The 21,968-nt window shown below is 40.6% G+C and overlaps 1 protein-coding gene across 1 annotated transcript in view; it reads left to right on the top strand.

Annotated features, from left to right (window-relative positions):
• The window catches only part of SHC4 (SHC adaptor protein 4), a 124,706-nt gene that overhangs the window by 92,412 nt on the left and 10,326 nt on the right, over positions 1–21,968 (top strand). Inside the window, exons 7-10 of the mRNA XM_057724513.1 lie at positions 4,322–4,445; positions 5,970–6,141; positions 8,215–8,275; positions 14,902–15,081. Coding sequence (XP_057580496.1) covers positions 4,322–4,445; positions 5,970–6,141; positions 8,215–8,275; positions 14,902–15,081 — 537 coding nt within the window. The remainder of the gene's footprint in view (positions 1–4,321; positions 4,446–5,969; positions 6,142–8,214; positions 8,276–14,901; positions 15,082–21,968) is intronic.

The raw sequence follows: 21,968 nt of genomic DNA, 5'->3' as shown, positions 1-21,968 counted from the left end.
AGAACCCAGAAAGAAGAGGGCTAAGGGTCTCAGGGAGTGGGAGAAGACCGAGAGATGAGTATCCGCTAAGATGGAGGAAGAGCAAGTTTCTCTGGGAATGTCTCAGACTGAAAAGGAGTAACGGGGAATGGAGGTAGAAAATACCATTCAGTCCAGCAGTTGACAGGCCACTGGTCACCGTGGGAAGCACAGTGTCAGTGGACAGATCAAGACAGGAGCCAGATCTCAGGGATGAGGAGAGCCTGGCTGACAGGCAGAGGAGCCAGGGCTTCATGCTAATAATCCTAAATGGTCCTTCCCACCATCTCCCCTCTGCTTGATTCACTTGTAGCATTAGTGCATTCAAGTCAGGGAAGGTGCCACTTTTTCCATCTTGGCTAGGACCCTTTAGTAAACTCCTTAATTTATAAAAGGCCTTTTCTGTAGAAAAGGTAAGTTCCAGTAAGAGTGTTTTGAGTTTACCCAGTGACTAACACAGCCTGCCCCTATAATTGCTGTAAGTGAGGAAATCTCTTCCCTTCTTTCTCCAAATGTATACAGTCCAGGAAGGCTTAAATATTTTCTCAGAATCTAGTCATGAAGAGGTCCCAGTTTATCTGAACTACGCGGATATAGGAAGGCCATGGTCCTGGGTCTCTGAAGAAAGCAAAAAACAAAACAAACCAAAAAACAAAACAAGAACCCTGTAAAACCAATAAATTAACCCAATTATGTATATTTATGTTTGTGGTTATAAAATACGTGCGCTACCGTCCTGTTGACATCCCATAACCCGACTGACAGCTGGCTAGCTTCTTGAGGCTGGTTTCCGCCTAAGGGGTGATAGTCTCCGCGCTTCAATCCCACAGCGCCATCTGGTGGTTAATCTCAGAAGCTGCACCTTTGAATTTCTCGTTTAATAAAAACCAAAACCAAAAACAACCAAACGAACAACAAAACAACAAAACTGGCCTATTTAAATATAAAACAGTAAAGAAGCACCTGTTATTCTCTAAGAATTGTTCTTGGCCTCTTGTCTATGACTATCGAATTAGGAAACCAAATGAAAAAGACGGAAGAATATGCATCTAAGATTCTTTTAAATCCTACTTAATACAGTACAGTACTGGATTACAATAGAATTGTAGGTCTGTCTGGCTACAAGGCGGAATGAAAAGAACTCAGGTGTGTGTCTGACATGGAGATTAAAGCTCAGGCCTCCACGCAAAATTGTCACATCACTTGAAAGTCAGATTCATTTTTGGGAAATTGGGACTTTTTATATGCTTGTCTTTCTTCCTTCCCATTAGCTACAGATCGGGAAATTCCTGGCTAAGCTGGTGCTTATACAAGTTTCTGGAGACGGGTCTGTCACTGGCAAATGGGCACATTTGTATGTGATTCAAACCCATTCCTATTCTGACTCATGACCAACTTAGAACAGAGCATTTTCACAGAGCAGCATGTGAGTGGCAGCTAGAGCACCATCACAATGTGTGTGTTCCCTGTAGCTGGTGAGGCTGCACAGGACACCTGCACAAGGTCAGACTTTTTGTCCAGTTGCTTCTTTCATAGAGATAGGCATCACTGTTTTTTCTTTTTCTTTCTGTTTAATCCCAAAAAAGTAATATGACAGTAATAAGGTTATCCAGAGCAAAGCAGAAAGTTATGTTGGAAGTTATCAACCCAGGAACAGGACCAAAACCTCAAGTTCAGAATCAGAAGAGTTAAGAGAAATAAAAATTTTAGAAGTATGTGAGAAGTGGTAGAGGATGGTTTGTGGGTTTGGTTGATTCATTCATTGCTGTGCCCATGTGCCTTGCCCAGCTCCTCACAGGGTTTAAGCTACTGCAACCGAGAGAGGATAGGATTTCTATAAAGCAAGAAGGGACTTCAGAGATCATGCAGGGCCCTGTCTTAGCAGGTGAGGACCTTGCTGTAGAGTACCTTATTCACATAGACTGTGGCATAATTAGAACTTGAACTTGGATCTGAATCTTTTCACACAGTTCTTTCAGCCATCTTTGTTCTCACATCCCTCTCATGGGAGGTACACTTCAGCCTTCCTTCATTCTTTCCTTCCTTCCCTCCTCCCTCCTTCCCTCCTCCTTCCTTGCCTCCCTCCCTCCCTCTCTCCCTCCCTCCCTCCCTCCCTAACTTCCTTTTCCTGCCTCTCTCATTATCTTTTCCATCTTTATCTCGACATCTCCTTGATGCTAAGAGAAAACGAAACTGCAAAAATTGATTCCACTTTGATATGACTTCTGGTCTTGACTTCATTTTTAATTGGACCAAAAATTTATGAGATTGAAAAAAAAAAATTTCTTCTCAGAACGTAGCACAACTTTTTTTGGCTCTACCAGAGGACACATCTCCAAGGGCGCTTGTAGGTTTAAGGATGTGAGGCCTGACCAAGAAGGAGGAGACGATTTTCACAAATGACCCAAGCAATCATTTGTACCACTCAGTGGTCATGAGAACCTGCCCTACGATGTGGGCTCACTGCAGTAAAATTGAAGACGATGTCTCACAGTAGAATTATGGGTGTGATTCTGAGAAATCAGCATTTATTCGTTCATCACATATTTTAAAAACACCTTCTTTGTGTTGGTCACTGTGCAAAGCTAGTGTAGAGAAAAAGAAGGGGCAGTATACAATGGCAGTCTAAAGATAGACCGAACATTTTCCTTTGGTAAAAAGGATATTAATTTTAGATATTCTTAATTGGGTTTTCAAAACTGTAATTTGCTTCTAAGTCTATTTCAAGATCCAAGTTGCTCCTTTAAATCAATCACTGTATAAGAAATGATAAGTAACCCTTTTGGAGATTTGACATCTTACCATGGCTTGTTTTAGTAATACCACCCCCTGTCCCCACCCCCGTCCACAAGCATCCCTCCCCAAAGTTCAGAGACGTAATTCTTTAAGTAATTGTTCAGCTAATTCTGAAATGAGAATTATCTGAGATTCCTTGAGATGATTATCAGCATAAAGCTAGGAAACACCATTGTAGGTTCTACTATAACCTACTGTTATAGACTCTGCAAATTCCGTTAGATGTAAATAAATTTTCTTTTACTTTAAATAAATATGAAATCCTTTTCAAGACTATGCAAAGCCTAAAATCATGCTTCCAAGTCAACACAGTTAAATCATTCCATCACGACAGGTATCCTTCTCTCCTCAGGTATCCCTTTTGGGTAAAATATTCCAGAATTGGTTCCACAGTTCCACCGTTTCACAGCTTCCCTGGTATCTAATCTAATTCCCTGTGCACTCACTTAAGCCTTTCCTCTTCTCAGAGAATAGCTGACAGTTTTTACAACATTCTTGTGTATATTGAACGATTATCAAGCTTTTCCTCATCTTTCAGTTCTTCAGGCTATACAAACCAATATATTAAAAAAAAATTTCTCATGAGACTTTATTGCTTCTCTCTTTAAGTCATCCTTACGACTCTTTCTAAGCTTCAAATTCAATTCAGTCTTCATGTTGTAGGGCCCTAAGCGTGACACCATACTCTAACCAAGGCAACCGATATTCCACATGAGGGGGAGATTAATTTATAGTCCCTGAACACAAGCTCTGGTTTTTACATAGCAGCAGCAGCAGATTTGCTAATTTGTGATGTTCCATCAGCTGCCCCCTCCACAATTTAGTTCTTTAGTTTGCTAGTGATAACTAGCCCTTTCCAGTAACTGCTTTTCAAAGAAAGTGTCTAATAAAACTTTTAACACCTTCTGGTAATGTCATCTTCATGAAATCTCGATTTGGATGTTTACTGGAGACAGTTCTTTAGTAGGATTTCAAAGACAGGGATTACCATACCATCACTACTTTCCAGTAGCCACGACAGGGCAAGGGATGGCTAGAGGAGGGGGTGTCCTAAAGCCCCTCTTGTCACCAGTAATTCATCCCCCATTTTGTGGGGGGAGGTTTAGAAAGTTACCTTTTTTCAGTCACCTGCAGCATACCATGCAAAAACAAGGCTGCAAACCTCATCTTTCCGTCAGGTTGCTGCCCTAAGCATCTTCTGTATTGAATTCTAGAGCTAACACTGAACGTGGGTCATATTATTAGTCAAGATCAGTCTGCCTGTATTAAAATCTGGGCCCCAAATACCTGCCTTCAGACCAAAAATTATAAGTGTTTTGAGATATTTAATGGTAAAATATGAATGTTTCTTCTCTTTGACACATATGAAATGTGAAGTATGCCATTTCAGAGCTGAAGAGAGTTTGTGCTTTTATTCAGTTACCCGTTCACGTGCTGGAAGTATTTTGAATTTTTATAATCTTCTCACTGAAAATTTATTGTAATTTTTTTGTACGTCCTCTTGCAGCCTGCCACATATTGGAATGCAGCAGTGGAATGGCCCAAGATGTCATAAGTACCATAGGGCAAGCTTTTGAACTCCGGTTTAAACAGTATTTGAAAAATCCTGCTTTGAATACTTCTTGTGAAAGGTCAGCCAGGAGTTCTATAATTATTTGACTTACCATATTTTGTTTTGTTTTGAAATTAATTTGGCATTTTAAATTGACTAATGAAATTAGTAGTTTTTTTTTTTTTTTTTTACAAATAGGTACAGTTTCAGTACAAACTATTAGTGACATTTCTATTTTTCTTCCATTCATATTTTTTCAGGTATTTCCTCTTGCTTTGTAATAGAATTTGAGGAAACACTAAAAGTGAGAAGGGGTTGACCCCGTTTCTCTGATGTTATACAGAACTATGAATTAATTAGGCAGTGTCATGAAATAATGAGCGTGAACAAATTTCTCAGGTTTGTTTCAACCCCAGATGCCTTGTGAGTCAGTTAAAAAAATGAAGAAAGAAGAAAAAAATAATAAGAATCAAATGTCTGTAGCAGGAATTCCTGTTAGTTTGTTTATTTGCAGTGCAGATACATCGGCTCCAGCCAGACTGGCAGGGGTAGAGTATGACGTGACCCAGGGATCTGCTTGTTCTGTCTACGGCACAGAAAGTCCACAGTGAAAGCTGAACCCTTTCAGGCCTCTCAGACTCCACCACGTGTGGAATGCAGTGAGGCCCCTGGCTTGCAGAATTCACGCCTGAGAAATAAAATTCTTGGACAATTTAAATGCATTTCTGGAACCCCCCTAATTTGTCATTTTGCATATCAACAAATACGAGGTTTGGAGATCTCCCTCTATGAGGTAGTCTAGGGTAGCAAAGGAGAGGGGCTACCAGCAGGCCTTGATGTTGAATTTTTCCCAGGGTAGCACTTACATCTTAGTGCTGTCATTTTGTTGACGTGTAATGAACCCAGCAAAACTGTGGGTTGTCAGTGGATTCAGCTCAGTCCAAATGGACTTGATTTATTCTTTCTCATAAGAAACTTTTACTAATTCCAATTTGGAAGAAAAATCTGTTTTTTTTTCCCCTGTTTCAATTTTAAAAACAATGCATGCTTACATAAATCTACCCACTTGCCACATATGGTTCTAATATTTCTTTATGAATCTCACATACTCCAGATTTGTGCAGACAAGATAGCTGGCCAGAGTGCTTGTATTTTTTTCATCTTGGTTTAGTATGGGCCAGGCCCTCTGCCCAATATCTAAATTTTCTTTGAACAAAACATTTCTGAAATGGTACAATGAGAGCGTGTTGGAGAAATCCAGGAAAACTTTGTATTTTTATCCAATTGACAAAAACAACTTGCATTCAGGGAGTTCATATATATGTATGTGTATATACATATTTTATCACTGAGAGGAGACACAGAAGCATCACCCTTGGCACTTTTTGTTGGCTCACCCCACTGTAATTGTCTACAGAAAGCTAAACAATTCAACCATCTGGTTGTTTCCATCCAGATGTTTGACATCACTTAAGCACAGCTATATGCTTAAAACATGAATGCAGAGTTTTTCAGGACGGTTTGCATGGGTTTGATTCTTCTGCATCCCCTACAGCATTTGAATTCCCACCGGGCCTCTTGGGGATTCTTTTTTCCCTTACAGTGAGGAGGTGCATATTGATGGCCCTGCTGAGGAGAGAGAAGATCATGAGTATTACAATGAAATCCCGGGGAAGCAGCCGCCTGCAGGTGGTGTTTCAGATGTGCGGATCAAAGTTCAAGCTGCAGAACAAATAGCTTACTGCCCCATACGATGTGAGAAGTTGTGCTATTTGGTAAGTGATGTTTTATTGCTATTGGAACTGACAATGCAGTTCTGTCCTTATCACTAAGAGCTTAGTCTGAGGATTTCCAAATGCTAGTTTAGAGAAGGTATCATCTTCCTCAATACAGAGCCAGAAAGTGAATCATTGTCGGAGCCTGTACTAAATAATTTTTACTCCTAATCCCTCAGCCTCATCCTCAACAGGTGACCTCACATCTTACTTCACTGGGAATACTAGGATGGTCCAACATGTTATCCTCAACTTCACCCTTCCCCATCTCCAAGTCTTCCGATGTCCCGCTTGGTTCTCTTTCTTCACTGCTGTCTCTCTGGCTAACCTTTCCCCTGAGATCCTGATCCCATCCCCTCCTACCAGCTCTGTGCCCTTGTGTTATCCGTCAACCTGTGTCTCAGTCTTTGTTCTCTGTCCGCCGGTTCTTTTGCCTCTGTCTGCAAATAGACTTGGGCTCCTGCAACCCATCCGATGATGTCCCACTTCCCGCTCATCTTCCTTTCACCCACAAACTTCTAGAAAACACTGTCTTTATTTCTGCATTCACATCCACAGTACACTTCCAAAATATGAACTCTACTTGACAACTTGGTAGAAATTTCTTTTACAGTGGTCACCGATACTTTTTTTTTTTGGTCACCAGTGGTTTCATTGTTAAATCTGTTTCCTTCTTCAATATTCTGAATCTGTCTATAGCCTGTGATACCTGTTGCCTGCCTCTTCTGTTAGCTTCTAAAATGTTTTCATTGTGTCATGCTCAGTCTGCACCTTTAGTTGCTGCTTTTCTTTCTTTTTTCATGTTTTGTAACATTTTATTATGAGTGTATTCAAACTTACAAAAAAGTTGAAAGAATTACACATGAACACTCATATACTCACCACCTAGATCCTAGAATTATAATTTTACTCTGTTTGCTCTGTCATCCTATGTTGCTAGCTATCATCTACCAATCCATCTGGTTTTTGATGCATTTCAAAGTAAGTTGCATCTTTCCTTTTTAGATCTTGTTTTTTACGTGCCCTCCCCTGTGAAACCAAGCCCCTGTCTTACACAGTGGAATCCTTTTCCAGTGCTCTGCTCTTGGCCCTGGTTTCTGCTCTGACGTGCCACCTGTGTACACGCTCCACCAGCTTCCCTGTCTTCAGCCATTACCCACCTCTCCAGCTGTGACGCCACAAGCGCGTCACGTGTTTATACCAAGACTAAGCTCAGCATTTTACCTTGACTCCACGCCAGACTCCTCTCCTGAAGTACTCATGCTTATTACTGACACTCCTGTTCTTTTACTGAGCTAGTCTTTTGTTTTCTCATACTTTGGGCCCTATATCAAGTCAGTCTTCAAGACCTAGGATCCTACAATGAAAGTATCTTAAATCTACCCAACCTTCATCATTCCTAGTGCATCTCTCTAAATTCTGGTCCTCACTTACCCAGATGATTCTGAAAGCCCCTTCTTTGTCTCCAGTTTCATTCCCTTAAACTGTCCTGCATGGTACTGCCAGATTAATCTTTCTAAAACATAGACATTGCTCTTCTCAAAGGCATCAGTGGATCCCATACCCTTACTGAAGAGAGCTGTGTGCATATGGGATTATTGAAGCCTTTGCTAGCATGAGATTTTTCAAGGATGAAGGGGAGCCTGGAACAGACCCCAGCAGAGGGGCTCCAATCTGCCACTTCGCGGTTCGATAGAGGTTTGCTACAGGGCTAGTGCTTACGCTAGTGTCCTGGAAGTCGCGCTTTCTGGCTGAGCTTGGACTGAGTCCTGGAATGTGACCTCCCAGGCAGAAGCAATAACCCTCAAGATATAGACCTTACATTTATGAACCCCACGCCCACCCTAATCAGACTAACCCCTGCAGCTCCAAGGCAGTGCACTGGGAGAGGAGGCTGTACTCCCCACCCAAAATCTCAGTTTCTTTCTCTCACCTGTCAGACACTTCCTGTGTCAGAAAGTGGAGTTGTCTGCCAAATTCTGCTGGGAGCATTATTAGTGTTTTGTCTGTTTTTTGAAAGTTGATGAACATATACTGTGTTTGTAAACGTTTCACAATTTGTTGTTCACACAGCCTGGAAACTCCAAGTGCAGCAGCGTATATGAGAACTGTTTAGAACAAAGCAGGGCAATAGGTAGGTACAATTGCCCTTCCCATCTGCCACTCTCCTTATTCTTTCTACGTTATGCAGTTGTGTGTGGCTCTTGCTCTTAAATACTGCGTGGGAAAGTCAGGTGTATATGACCAAACACGTAATGCTTCAGTTGCAGGCTTCCCACACTCTGAGAAGCCCAGAAGGCCCCATATGTGTCATTTGGAAAGCTGTGGTTCTCCCCTGCTCCTGTGTACTCTTCCACACTGCAGTTCTGCTTTATGGGATCTTTCACTGCTGTGACATCATGAAAGCTCTCTCACTGGAAAGGTGATTTCTCTACTCAAAACTCAAGGGAGTTCCGCTTCAAAGAATATCAGACAGTAAACTAATATGAAAATTGATGCTTGTCAAATCCGTTAGGATTAAGAGAAAACTTTTATTTCTGCTTGGCAAAGGGAACAAAAAGAAATCTGAAATGTGACAGTCCCAGTGCGAGGTTCATACACCTCAGACTTGCCAGGGCATTCAGTGTCTTATTACTACATGTGATAATTGACATCGGGCACCACTTTCCCACAGCACAAATGTGGGGCGCAGATTGTCAGGTTGGAAGGACATTTTCATAAAAACATTCTACTGCTAGTTAGTCATTTTATTCTTATAAATTGTTGAAAGTATTTATTTCTTTGGGAAGGACAGTTTTGCCGCTTTAGAGGGGGCGATAACTAGACATTATAAGTAATGCAGCGGAGGATAGACCACACTTAGGAACTCAAATTAAATTAGCAGCAACGTGCCAACTAGCAGGTAGTCTCTTACTTCCAAGAATATTTTCATATTGTCTGTGGAATTTTGCCAATGTAATCCATTAATTTTTATTATTTCTTATACAGTGGCCGTACGTGAAGATTTTGGTACAGCTATGATTACCACTTTCCTCCACTCTGCAAAAATAATAGGAGTAGTGAGCTGAGGCAGTGTTTTAAATTCTTCAAAAACATGGTTCTTTATGATAGAAATTAAAGTTCCATGCTATTCTTTAAAGTTATTTAAAATTCCAAACAAATTCTTAATAATATGACTAAAATTAAATTAGCATCAAGTGTAAATGTCTTTTTAAAACTTTTTTTGAAACTCTAGTAGCTGCAATTCCTTCCCTCATTCGTCTTTTCCTTTACCCTGGAAATTCCTAACCTAGGATTTAATAGTCAGGAACATACCCCCTGTGCTTTGTCGTCTTGTATCCGTTTTCTGCCTGTGCTGAAGCTCACTTTGAAATATCTCCACGTCCTGTTTTATCTCATTCTATATTCTTCATTTGTCCAACAATGCACTCAGTGATCATCAGGACCTCCTGTGGGTCAGGCACTCAGCTCGGTGCTAGGGATGGAGACTCAGTTGGCATTCATGTGTTTTGCAGTTTAGCCAGAGGGCATACCTTAACCTCGTGCTTACAAATGTGATGAGTGTTTCAAAGCCCAGGATATTGTGGGAACAAATAACAGGGAAACCTAACTTAATCTGGGAGGCTAGAGAGGGTCTCCCTAAGGAAGTGACAACCAAACCAAGTCCTGAGGGATGAGTGGGAATTATCCAGGCACACAGAGGAAGTGGGATGGGAAGGGAGGGAAAGGAAGGTATAAATGAGTACTGGAATTCCTAAGTGTGCCCGGATCAGTTCCCCGAGCACTGCACAGAGAGAGTACACGGGGAGAGAGGGGCGAGTTTTGTTTCTAGGACAGAGTTCTGTGGAACTCCAGAATGTTTTGCCCTGCCCCAGTACCTCTCTTCCCAGCTCATCTCCCTCCTCCCCATGAAGCAGTCATCGTGGCATGCCCTCCTGGCCTCAGCCACGCAGCTTCTGAAGGGAACTCGCTGAACAAAAATCCTCGCCATTTCTAGAATGATGTTGAATGTGCTAAATCATGACAGTACCATCAGAGAAAAAGGGCAAGGTTTCCTTTCTTTTTTTTCCCTCAAAACTCTCACCTTGATTTTTATTTTACATTTTTAAAGTCTCCTTCCCCCCAAAGCAATACTATTTCAACTTTTTTCAAGATTTTTCTATTTGTAAGTATAACCTTGTCATAGAATCCAGTTTGTTGTTTCTGTTTATCTTGGTTTTATTTCTCCTTTAAACCAACAAACAATGTAACCCCTTATCCTTTCATGCTTTACACATGTCCTAAGCCACTATCAGATCCAAACGCAAGACAGACTTTTGTAATAAACACTTATTTGGAGCCTGGAATCTATTTTTCCATAGAATTATTTCAGCCATGATGGCTGTCTCCTAGACAGGTTGACCATATTCTACTGTTTTGGTTTCCTATACTGGAGCTTAAGTGTATGTTTTGTAATGACAAATACAACAATAGGAAATTCTATTGTAAGCATCTGTTCTTTAGTTATACTCTAATTGTGGAGTAGTCTGGGACCAATACTGAGCTTCAGCACACTGTCTTCCTTTATGATGGTGCTAAGGTAACGATTCATAGCTGGGAACCTTTCAGAATCTTGGGGAGGTGAGAGATGGTGTTTATAGTTTGGGAAAAACACTCCCGCTGGATATCATCTTCCCCTGAAAATCACTGAGCTACAGCATTGTTTTCTTAGAAGAGCAGGTTCTAACTCCCAGTGGGAACCAGAGTGCTAGGAAGCCATTTCCCCAGACCTCAGCCGCTCAGCTCGTGGAGGGGTGGAAGGACTCAGCCCCTGCCCCGGGGGCCATGACAAGTAGAAGTCCCTCCTATTGTGGCAGGAGGGACTTTCCTAACTCAGTGTCTTTTCATCCACAGACACCCAGAAATCAGGGGTTCCTATCTTGGGGCCTGGTGACTACTTGGGCATGTGTTTAAAAGTGATCTGAAGTTCATGACCAGTCACCAAATTAATAGCAGTTGCCAAAATAGCAAATAGACAGTTTTTATGGCTTTTCCCAGAGATTCATACCTAAGCATTTGAGAGACACCTATACAAATATTTTCAACAAGTTTTGGCTTTTTAATTCAAAGACATTTATTTATTCAAATATTGACTTAAAATTTGAATTTTGGTGTGTAGTAAGTACTGCAGTAGGCTTCTTGTTGTTGAAGGAGTTAAGTATGTTTATTGCCAGATGTATGAAAGCTCCCTGTCCTTAATAATAAATTCCCCTGTGGAAAAAAATAATTAGCAAAATAGCATACTGTTTCCCCAACCTTCAGGTTAAAATGAAAATGTTGATATTTTTAATCAAAAAGATGTTAAATTCCCACAAAACCCTAAGGGTTTGCACTTAAAAACTTTGGTACCTCCAGTGTATACACTGTGTATGTATTTATTTCCTGCCACAAATCTTCTCTTAGGCAGGTTGGATAGTTTCTCAGAGTAATGCTTGACGCAAAGAACTTTTGGAATGCATGATGGCTGGCATGTGTAGTGAAGCTCTCATCAACCACACACTTTACCCTAGAAAGATTTTAAATTTGGGCATGGGGTGAGGTTTTTTTTTAAATGTAAGACGACTTTGCTGACTTAGATATAATGGTGCATTTGAAAAAAAGGAATGGTAGTTTTTAAGAGAGATTGTGTAGACATTGATGCTTTTGTGTAACCCTGTGGGATGGTAAACTTGATGTGGTCAGCTCATGCCAGTGCTCTGTGAGGGGCAGATGAGTCAGCACCTTGAGCTAAATATTGACTTGGGGTCTTCCGATCATGGTGGGGTCACATTTGCTAAGAAAGGAAAACTGGGTCGACATTCAGTCATCTGTTCATTGAGCTGACAAACATTTTTCTAAGTGCCTGCTTCATACCAGGCATTGAAGATGAAGAAGATACTCAGATAAATGGGTTCTGGTCTCTCCTCAGGACTCAAGGAATTTTCAATCTCAAGGGGAAGACAGAGAAGTAAACAGAGACCTACAATTTATTATGGAGTGGCACCTTACCCAGCCGGGGGAGGGGGGTGGGAGGAGGGAGGATTCAGCAGAAAGCTTCCTGAAGGAGGGGGATTCAGAGCAGAATCTTAAAGGACAAATAGGAGTTAGGTCAAGAAATGGATGGGAAGGATATGATAGCAAGAGATAAGTGTCATATGCAGAGGCCCAGCATCAGTGAATAAGCACACACCTGAGCAGTGAGAGGAACGCCTTCTGCAAGGCAGGCACTATTCTTAAGGAGGGGCTCACCCACATTCTTTCATTTAATCCTCGCAATGTATTTTAAGCTCAGCATCCCCATCTTACAAGTATGAAAACTGACACTTAGAGAGATTAAGTGACTTGCCCCGTGCCACACAGATAGTAGAGGTACCTCAGGGATCTGAACCCAGGTCCATGTTAATTTAGAAGCAGACTTCTTACAAAAACTTTTGATCATATTCCACTTTCAGTAAATTTTTATAAGCAGACACTCCTAAATAAATATGAATTCAACCATGCATTAGTACTCTACACCGTACTAATATATTATGCATGTATTATAAAACACACAAAAATAGAAAATTCAGTTAGAGTTAATGATAAATAGACATTTAAAAAAAATGTCTTGCTAATTACAGTGGCTGAATACTATCATTAGGTAATATCTCAAGGCCTGATATACATTTGGAGCATTACTGATAAAGAAAATAGACATAAATCCACATTTTAGTCTTGATAATTTTAACTGTTAGGAGGCCATCTTTCTTATCTAATTAGATTATTCTTGTTCATAAGTTCTTAATGTAGCTGAGGAGGAGGTTGTACTCAGTAAAAGAATAATCTTCGCAGGACTTCCCTGGTGGTACACTGGTTAAGACTCCACGTTCCCAATGCAGGGGGCCAGGGTCTGATCCCCAGTCAGGGAACTAGATCCCACATGCATGCTGCAACTAAGAGTTGGCAATGCCACAGCCAAGGAGCCCGCCTACTGCAGCTAAGATCCAGCGCAACCAAATAAATAAATATCTTTTAAAAAATGGTACAGCCACTCTGAAAAAAAAAAAAAAAAAGAAAAAATGATCTTCAATCCTTGATTTCTTTTCAGTGATCTTTTAGCCACTTGTTCATTTGTGAAAGTAAGTTTAGTTTAAACTGGATAACATAATTGCCCCCTATTGCCCCTTCCTCTGTCAAATCCCACTCCTCCCTCAGAATATTCCATGTACAGATTATGACATGGGACAGGGTGACAGGTAAGGACTGGACTGAGAGGAGCAAAGGAAGGACAGGTAGTAGGACTGTAGTCTTGACTGGGTTCCCCCTATTTGGTGTATTTTTAGATTCCCATACTTGTGTTATAAGAATCATAGCACTGTTCACTATGATGAGAAATCCAGTGTGAAGTTAGTCCCTTGGAGGGGTTTAATTGGCTGGGAGGACTGATGTTTTACGGTAAGACAATGAAATGTCAATGTCACTACTTTAGGTGCAGCCTCACGGGGAGCTTGTATATGTATGGCCAAAACTATAAATGTATTTGTGTAAACAGAAAAGCTGAAACATTCTATCCTGGCCTTCTCAGGACAGGACCAGTTGAATGGCACAAAGTGCTTCATGCCATCAGATAGTGAAATATGGTGCTATTATCCATTCATGCAGTGACTCTTTGTTGGTGTCGTAATGTATGCCAGGCATGTGCTAGGGGCAGGGGCTGCAGCTGTGAACAAGACAGGATCCATGTCTTTGTGGAACATGCAGTGTAGATGCAGTACAGATACTAAGAAACAGAATAGAATTGATTGCTCTCGTGATATGGGCTTCAAAGGAAAGCAGAGAGACATAGTCTAGTCTGAGAAGGTCAGGGAAGGCTCTCCTGAGAAAGAGATGTGTGATCTCACCTAAGGACAAGGGTGAGGGAGAAGGGGAGGGCAGGGCATGTCAATCAGAGAAGATGGCCTTACAGTGGGGATTATATTGCAAGAAGGTCAGTGTGAGCAGGGGCAGAGACTGGGGAGGACAGAGTTGCAAGGGAGGCTGGGTGCCCAGGAGCAGGGCCTGGGGCTTGCTGAAGAGTGTGAGTTGTAGCCCAAGAGCAGTGAAAGTGTTTTTAAACCTCTGAGAAGTAGGATCAGATTTTGAGTTGTAAAAAGATCATTTTGGCCACAAGTATTGAATCAAATGGAGAGGAGAAGGCAGAGTAAGGGGATGGGGGAGGTAACCTGAGGGGTGAGTTCTTTCCATTAGATGACAAAATGAATATCAGCAGCTGGTGCAGGGCTGAACTTGGCAGGACAAAACTTTGGCAATTGAAGGAAGACAGACTTCCCACTCTTAATAATTTAAAGTTAAGTAACGAGTGTTTTGAAAAGCATTAGATGTTCAAGTTCCACATGGCATGTGTGGTTTTCTTGGTTCCTGGGCTGCAGCTCTGAGCAGTGTGATGTGGGGGTTTGTGCTGTTTGCTGGACAGTCAGCTCCCTTCCTCCCCTGGCAGTTCCTCTTTCACATCTTCCTGGTCTGTTTGCTGTCTGCTGTTGAAGCAGAGAGTCAGCTGAGGGATGGGCAGGGAGGGGCAGGGAGGCCAAGAGAGGGTGCTTTCCCTCGAAGACTGGTGCCTATTTTGTTTTTACAGGTCAAAATCTCAAAGATTTGCATGGAGTGGGTGTGGCTTTTCCCTTCTTGTCAATGCTGGACTCAAACATGATTTTATTTATTGTTTACAAAGCAAAAATACCGTACGTTGATCTTTACTCACTGCAGGTAATGCACACGAGAGAGGGGTACAGTCCCAACGAGACGCGTCATTGATGAAGCACGCGTGTCGAGTGGATCTCTTCGACGACCCCTGCTACATCAATACACAGACTCTGCAAAGCACGCTCGGCTCTGCCGGAAATCAAAGCTCAGCTCACCCACTGGGGAGCCTGTGGCACCGTGAAAGTACGTGGCTGCTCATTGCCTGTATTAGTTTCCTGTGCTGCTGTAACAAGTTACCACAAACTGGGTGCCTTAAAACAAGAGAAATGCATTCTCTCACAGTTATGGAGGCCAGAGGTCCTAATCAAGATGGCAGCAGGGTTGGCTCCTTCTGGAGGCTCTGGAGGAGAACTGGTTTCATGTTCCTCTCCTACCTTCTGGTGGCTGCTAGCAATTCTTAGTGTCCCTTAGTTTGTAGACATGTCATTCCAGTCTCTGCCTCCATCTGAACACGGCCTTACCCCCGTCTCTCACATCTCCCTCTCCTTTCTCTTACAGGACAACACCTTTTTCTGGTAGGTGGGCCCAAAACCCAGGAAGATCTTATCTCGTGATCCTTAACTTAATTACATTTGCAAAGACCCTTTTCCCGAATTAGATCATCTTCACAAGTACCAGGGGTCAGGTCTTGAGCATGTCTTTTAGGGGCCGCTATTTAACTCACTGTACTGTTTCTTATTTTAAAGAACACTATTTCCTTGGCCTCATTTTTCGGGGAGTTAAAAAGATTCTTACCTCAGTCCCTCACGACAGTTAATATAGGTTAGAACTTTGTGGAGATGTTATGGATTTCAAGATTTTAGAACTTTGATTTTGAATAATCTTTTCTAACACTTTAAATTGACTCCCAACTTTTGCTTTCTGCTGTGTGCTTTTGCTGAAGGAAGGGCTGTCAAAACCAGGAGATACTTTTTAATTTGTTTGTTTGCATGAGGAACAGTGGCCACTGTTTTGACTCTGTTTAGTGATGGTGTTAATTTTATTCATTTCAAAACCCCTTAGTAAGTCATCTATATAGCACTAAAATAAGATGACATTTCTTCAGCTGTGTACTATGAGTAAAATACAATAAGACAAACATCATTTTCCTGCCAGATTGCTTCCAGGGGTAAGCCCATAAGCAGGAACATAAATAAATAAAAGGAAAACAAGCCCAAAGCCTACAGTCAACTAAAAAATAAATAAACAAAAAAGCTTTTCATGAAATATTGAAGCTTGTTGTGTTCAGAGATTGGCTTGGTGTCAAATTTGCTCACTCCAAAGATGGAGAACCAGTCACTGAGAAGGTCCTTTCAGTAGCCCAGGAAGTCTCTCTAGACTGCCAGGGGTGACTTTCCAGCTAGCATGACTGCAATGACAGAATGAAATTTGAAAGGAGATTTTGCTGAGGCTGGGCTTCACCTGACCACCTTAACTCTCAAGACTGAGACAAAGGTTTTCATTTGCAGCCAGGTGGCAAGTGGGCCATCTTCCTGCAGGCTTTCTAAAGATCACTCTTGGCAACCAAACAACCCAGTTGGGTTCTCTGGAAGCTAACTCTGAGATGGAGCTGGGCATGCAGGGTCTTTATTGGGATCAGTATCAGGAAGGGAGGCGAAGAAAGCAGGCTTGGGCAGAGGGAGAGGTGGAGCAACGACGCAGGCCTGACAGCCTCAGCCAACCCTGCGGAGAGCAGGTGGGGGCCCGTCAGAGTTATCCCACCTTGGGCCCAAGGGCAGAGCCTTTTAGCCCTACTCATCCCAGCCTTTGGATGTGGGCCCCATGAAGGAGGGCAGGCGTTTGGGCAAGCAGCTCTCTGTAGCTGAGGCAGACCCTGAAGGGGTGGTCAGCTGGAAGCCAGCCCCAGTAAAGCACCTGGGGTAGTTGGCCCTTCCTTGAAGCGGGATCTGGGTAGTGCATCTCCATGTTCACCACAGAGGGCATCTTGTGTCATGGATGATGGGATATGCAATGAATTCAGATTTCTGCAGTGAATTTAACTCTTTAGTGTAGAGTAGGCTGTGTGGATAAAGTAATATACGTTAGAGGGACAGTGTTTTGCAAAAAGGTTTCTGGAGCTCGGGTTTTATTTGTTTGTTTTTTAGGATAAATGTATTTATTCAAATACAGTCTTTTAAAAATTTTTATTGGGGTGTAGTTGATTTACAATGTTGTGTTAGTTTCAGGTGTACAGCAAAGTGAATCTGTTATACATATACATATATCCACTATTTTTTTAGATTCACATATAGACCATTACAGAGTATTGAGTTCCCCGTGCTATACAGTAGGTCCTTATTAGTTATCTATTTTATATATAGTGGTGTGTATGTATCAATCCCAATCTTCCAATTTGTCCCTCCCTTGCCTTTGGACCTCAGGTTTTGAAAATAACTTTATAAGAACATGCACTCAGTGGCTTCCATTTCATGGACTTTTCAAAGCAACAATGTCTTATTAGAAAATACAGTTAGTGGCTGGCCCAAATTAGGTAATCCTGGATATTCCTTGATTTATACCTCCAGCTCCTTTATAAGCAAATCTTCAATGTTAAAAATCATTATAACTCAAGCAAAGAAACTTTAGACAATTCAATAATATGGAAGGCAAAATTAATCCATAATAACATTCTTATCATTAGTTGAAAGGCTTGTTCTGTCCAAAATTGTAATGTCTAAATGTGTTTTCCTTGATTCCAACCTCTTTCTTTTCTCATCTTTTTTCCTTCTCCCTGCCTTGGTGGCAACATCTTTAATAATTTAGGCCTCTGGTCCTGTCTCACTCTATTTAGGATTTAGTGTACCATAGCCCTCCTGGACTTCTTGCTACCCCTCTTGAGGTTAATTTCAGCATATCATTGCTCCTTCCAAAAATAATTAACTTGAACTCCAAAAGTATGAATAATGTTGATTTAAGAAAATCTAGTAAAATGAGGTAGGGATAACTTTATACATAACTTTCTGCAGAATGTCTTAAATACACCTTTTAACGTTTCCCCCCTAATGTTTCCTCCTGTTTCTTTCTCTCCTCCCCTTCAAATCCTCTTTATCTTCTTTCGCATACTTAGCCTCCCTTAACCTAGATTAGTTACTAATTAGCTCAGTAAAACAAAACAGAACAAAAATCCAGACATATGAACCTAATATATCTCAAGTATGCCTGCAGGGCCCCTCAATTCATCCTGTCACACTGCCAGCAAAGGAAAAGCTTTGACACAATTTTTATTCTGATCAGACATGGCAGAAGGAAATTATTAGTACTGAAACTAATTTTTGTATTGATTTATTATTAGTTTCAGTCTTAGCTTCTATAACAAAGAATCCCCCCTGAATCCCATAGTGTAAAAAGGACTGCAGTTTATTTATTTTACCTAATAGCCCAAAGATGGATGGTACAGGACTGGTAGGACAGCTTTGCCATTCTTGACACTTGGCTTCCATTTCTGGTCTAAGAGCTTCGGTTTGGCCTAAAGTCGTCTATCTTTAGTCTAAGAGCTTGAGCTCTCACCATCACATCTGTAAGTGAGTAAGAAAGGCAAGAGGAGTGCACACACATTCCTTTAAAGGACGTGACCCAGAAGTGGCAGGCATCATTTGTTCTTACCTGCCGTTGGTAGAACTTAGACATGGGGCCATACCTAGCTTCACATTACTCTAGCTGGGTGACCGTGTGCCCAGCTAAAAATTAGGAGTTCCATAATGTAATGAAAGGGAGAATAGGTACTGGCATACAGTTAATTGTCCCTGACACTGCACATCTTTCTGCCACCCAAATATGCAGGAGATCATCTTTTCACATGGAACATATTTGCCTTCTTCCAAAGGGACACCTTGCAAATACCAGAGACAATTACAGCATTCAGCCTAAAGTCTTTGACATCCAGGTAATAGGAAGTCCTCTCAGTGAAGATTGGGTAGGGATCCTTACTATTTGCCACCGTGTCTGCCCTCTTCCATACCCAAAATTAGTGATGGAAGAGGAATAGGACAGTTGTAATAAAAACCCACATTCACAAAAGGGAAGCAGGTAAAGCCCAGCAGTCACTGGTCCATAATGATTACCAAATCCTGCCATGCAGTAATTGTGAGGACTCCCGAGCTGGAAGTGGAGAAAGTGATTTGCTTGGACTCAGGTTCAGCATTATGGGAGGAATCTCCTTGTCCATTGTTATCTGGGTTGTTCCTGCCATTACCCTTCGTGTGTCCATCTAAAGTAGATGTTGGAGAAAGTGCCTTTCTTGGGGCTTCACCACTTGTACAGCTTATTTCCTGTTGATGTGGGTTTGAGAGATTGCAGTTTGCTTTAGAGGCCAGAAGGCTGTAGACAAGAAGGGATTGTTATTTCTTTGGCAATTTAACTTCCTTAAAAACTTAGTAGGATTTCACTTTTTCTGTTCAGAGTCAGTTCGACGTGAAATTTCCTGTAATACCGCTTAACTGTTCTTTTATTGCATGAAGGATGCCTTCTCTTTCCTGTTATTTGTAATCTCTGTGTTCTTCTTTTCTTGATCATTGTTCTTTGAGCTTTATTAATTTAATTGTTCTTTCCAAAGAACCCAGGTTTTGTTTGAATTTTTTTTATATTTTTTGTTTGTTTTCTGTTTCATTGACTTCCATTTTTTATCTTTGTTATGTCTTCTACTCTCTTTGGATTCAATTTTCTCCTCTTTAGCCTGTACTATGTTTTCTCCTATTGCCTTTAGAGTTTTATTTCCAAATAAAATATTTATTTCACTTGAACTTTATATTGTTTATGAGGTAGGGGGTCTATCTTAATTTCATCTATGAAAAATTTTCAAAACAACATTAACTAAATAATGTCCTCTTTCTCTAATGTCACCTTCCATTTTACTAGATTCCTTCTATATATGTGAATCTCTTTCTGGGCCTTTTATTCTACTTTTGATATTGGCCCACTTGCTTGTTGTATATCAGTATATTAATTACTATATATGAATTACCATGGATTTGTAATGTATCTTAATAGACGTGTAATTTATCCTTTGTATTACAGATAGTTTTTTTCTCAGTACCACCTTAGATACTTTATAGAGGTGAACGTATTTTTCTCCTCAGTAAGGTGATAAATTTATATTTTATAGTTTTCACTGTCCAGTAATCCATACTGATAAATAATATGCAGTCGATTCTCATAATTTGTAGATTCCATATTTGAGAATTTGCTCACTTGCTAAGATTTTTTTGTAATCCCAGAATCAGTACTCATGGCACTTTTGTGGTCATTTGTGTACATATGCAAAGCAGCAACAATTTTATGTCACCCAATGTGCACATTCCCAGCTGAGGTCAAACAAGGCAACACTCTGCTTTCTTGTTTCAGCTCATATTGTAAACAAGTGAACATTTGTGGTCTACTTAGTGCTACATTTCCTGCATTTTTGCGCTATCTGTCGGTGATCTTGCTGTTTAAAATGACCCCCAAGTGTAGTGCTGAAGTGCTGTCTAGTGTTCCTAAGTGTGAGAAGGCTGTGATGTGCTTTACGGAGAAAAAATGTGTGTTAGATAAGCTGTGTTCAGGCATGAGCTACAGTGCTGTTAGCCATGAGTTTAGTGTTATTAAATCAACAACAATATATACTAAATAAGGTGTCTTTAAACAGAAACACATAAAACAAGGTTATGTATTGATTGATTGATGAAAATATTGTGACCTGAGGCTTGGTAGAACCTAAACCTGCATTTGTCCTAGGGTCAGTGGTTCAGTTTTAATTAATTCATTGTTCTGGCAACTTTATAACTACTTGCGTAAAGAGACTGCTTATGGTCCTCCAGAGTCAGAGATGGTGTCTTACAACACGTGGGGAGAAAGGCGCAGGCTTTTCTTCCCACAGCAGAAAACCGAGGATTGTCCCCCAACCCTGACACTTTCCTCACGAAATTATATCCCCTTTCTGATTTTACCTTCAGTTATGTGGCGATCTTGATTCGTGTATACATTTTTAAATTCCACAGTGTTTTTTTTTAATTTGAAAGTAGTACAAATACTCTTGGAAGAAATCCAAATAATAAATAATGGTATTTTAAAATATGTACCTTCCCAAGCCTTAATATTGTATACAGTTCCCTAGGATATTAACAGTTTATTCTGATTACTTCCAAAATGTTAATGCATAGTGAAGTATTTATCTATCTTCTTATGTACCTCTATCTACAGATTGATTTAATGATCAATCCTTCTATCTAATCTATCTTTTTAAAAATAAATGGAGTATCCCCTTCTGTACTTGTTTTTTTTTTACTCTTCTATTTTAGAGATTTGTCCAAAGTAGCACATAATATGCTTTGTAATTTTCTTTTCTCCACTTCTATTCAGAGAAAAATTGACATATAACATTGTATTAGTTTAAGGTATGCAACATAATGATTTTATGTATGTATATGTATGTAGCAAAACAATTACCATGTTAAGTTTAGTTAACATCCATCACCTCACATAGTTACAATTTTTTTTCTTTGTGATGAGAACTTTTAAAATCTACTCTCTTAGCAACTTTCGAATGCAACAGAATTGTTAACTGTGGTTGCTGTATTGTACATTACATCCCTAGAACTTATTTATCTTATAACTGGAAGATTGTAACTTTTTATCATTTCCCCCATCCTTCACTCTCTGCCTCTGGCCATCACCAATCTGTTTTCTGTTTCTGTGAGTTCTGTTTTTTGGATTCCCCATATAAATGAGATCACATAGTGTCTGTCTGTCTCTGTCTGACTTATTTCATTTAGCATAATGCCTTCAAGTTCTATCCTTGTTGCAGTTGGCAGGACTTGCTTTTTTATGGCTGAATAATATTCCACTGTGTATTTATCTCATCTGTTCATCTGCCAGTAGATACTTACATTGTTTCCATGTCTTGGATATCATAAATAATGCTTCAGTGCACATGGGGATGTAGATATCTCTTCGAGATAGTGGTTTCATTTCCTTCAGATACATACATACCCAGAAATGGAATTGGATCATATGGCAGTTTTTTAAAACATTTTTTGAAGAACCATCATACTGTTTCCCATATGGCTGTACCAATTTACATTCTCACCAACAGTGCACAAGCGTTCTCTTTTCTCACC

This window comes from Hippopotamus amphibius, chromosome 2, assembly GCF_030028045.1.
Source record: "Hippopotamus amphibius kiboko isolate mHipAmp2 chromosome 2, mHipAmp2.hap2, whole genome shotgun sequence".
Classification (NCBI taxonomy): domain Eukaryota; kingdom Metazoa; phylum Chordata; class Mammalia; order Artiodactyla; family Hippopotamidae; genus Hippopotamus; species Hippopotamus amphibius.
This window is presented reverse-complemented; position numbering and strand designations above follow the sequence as displayed.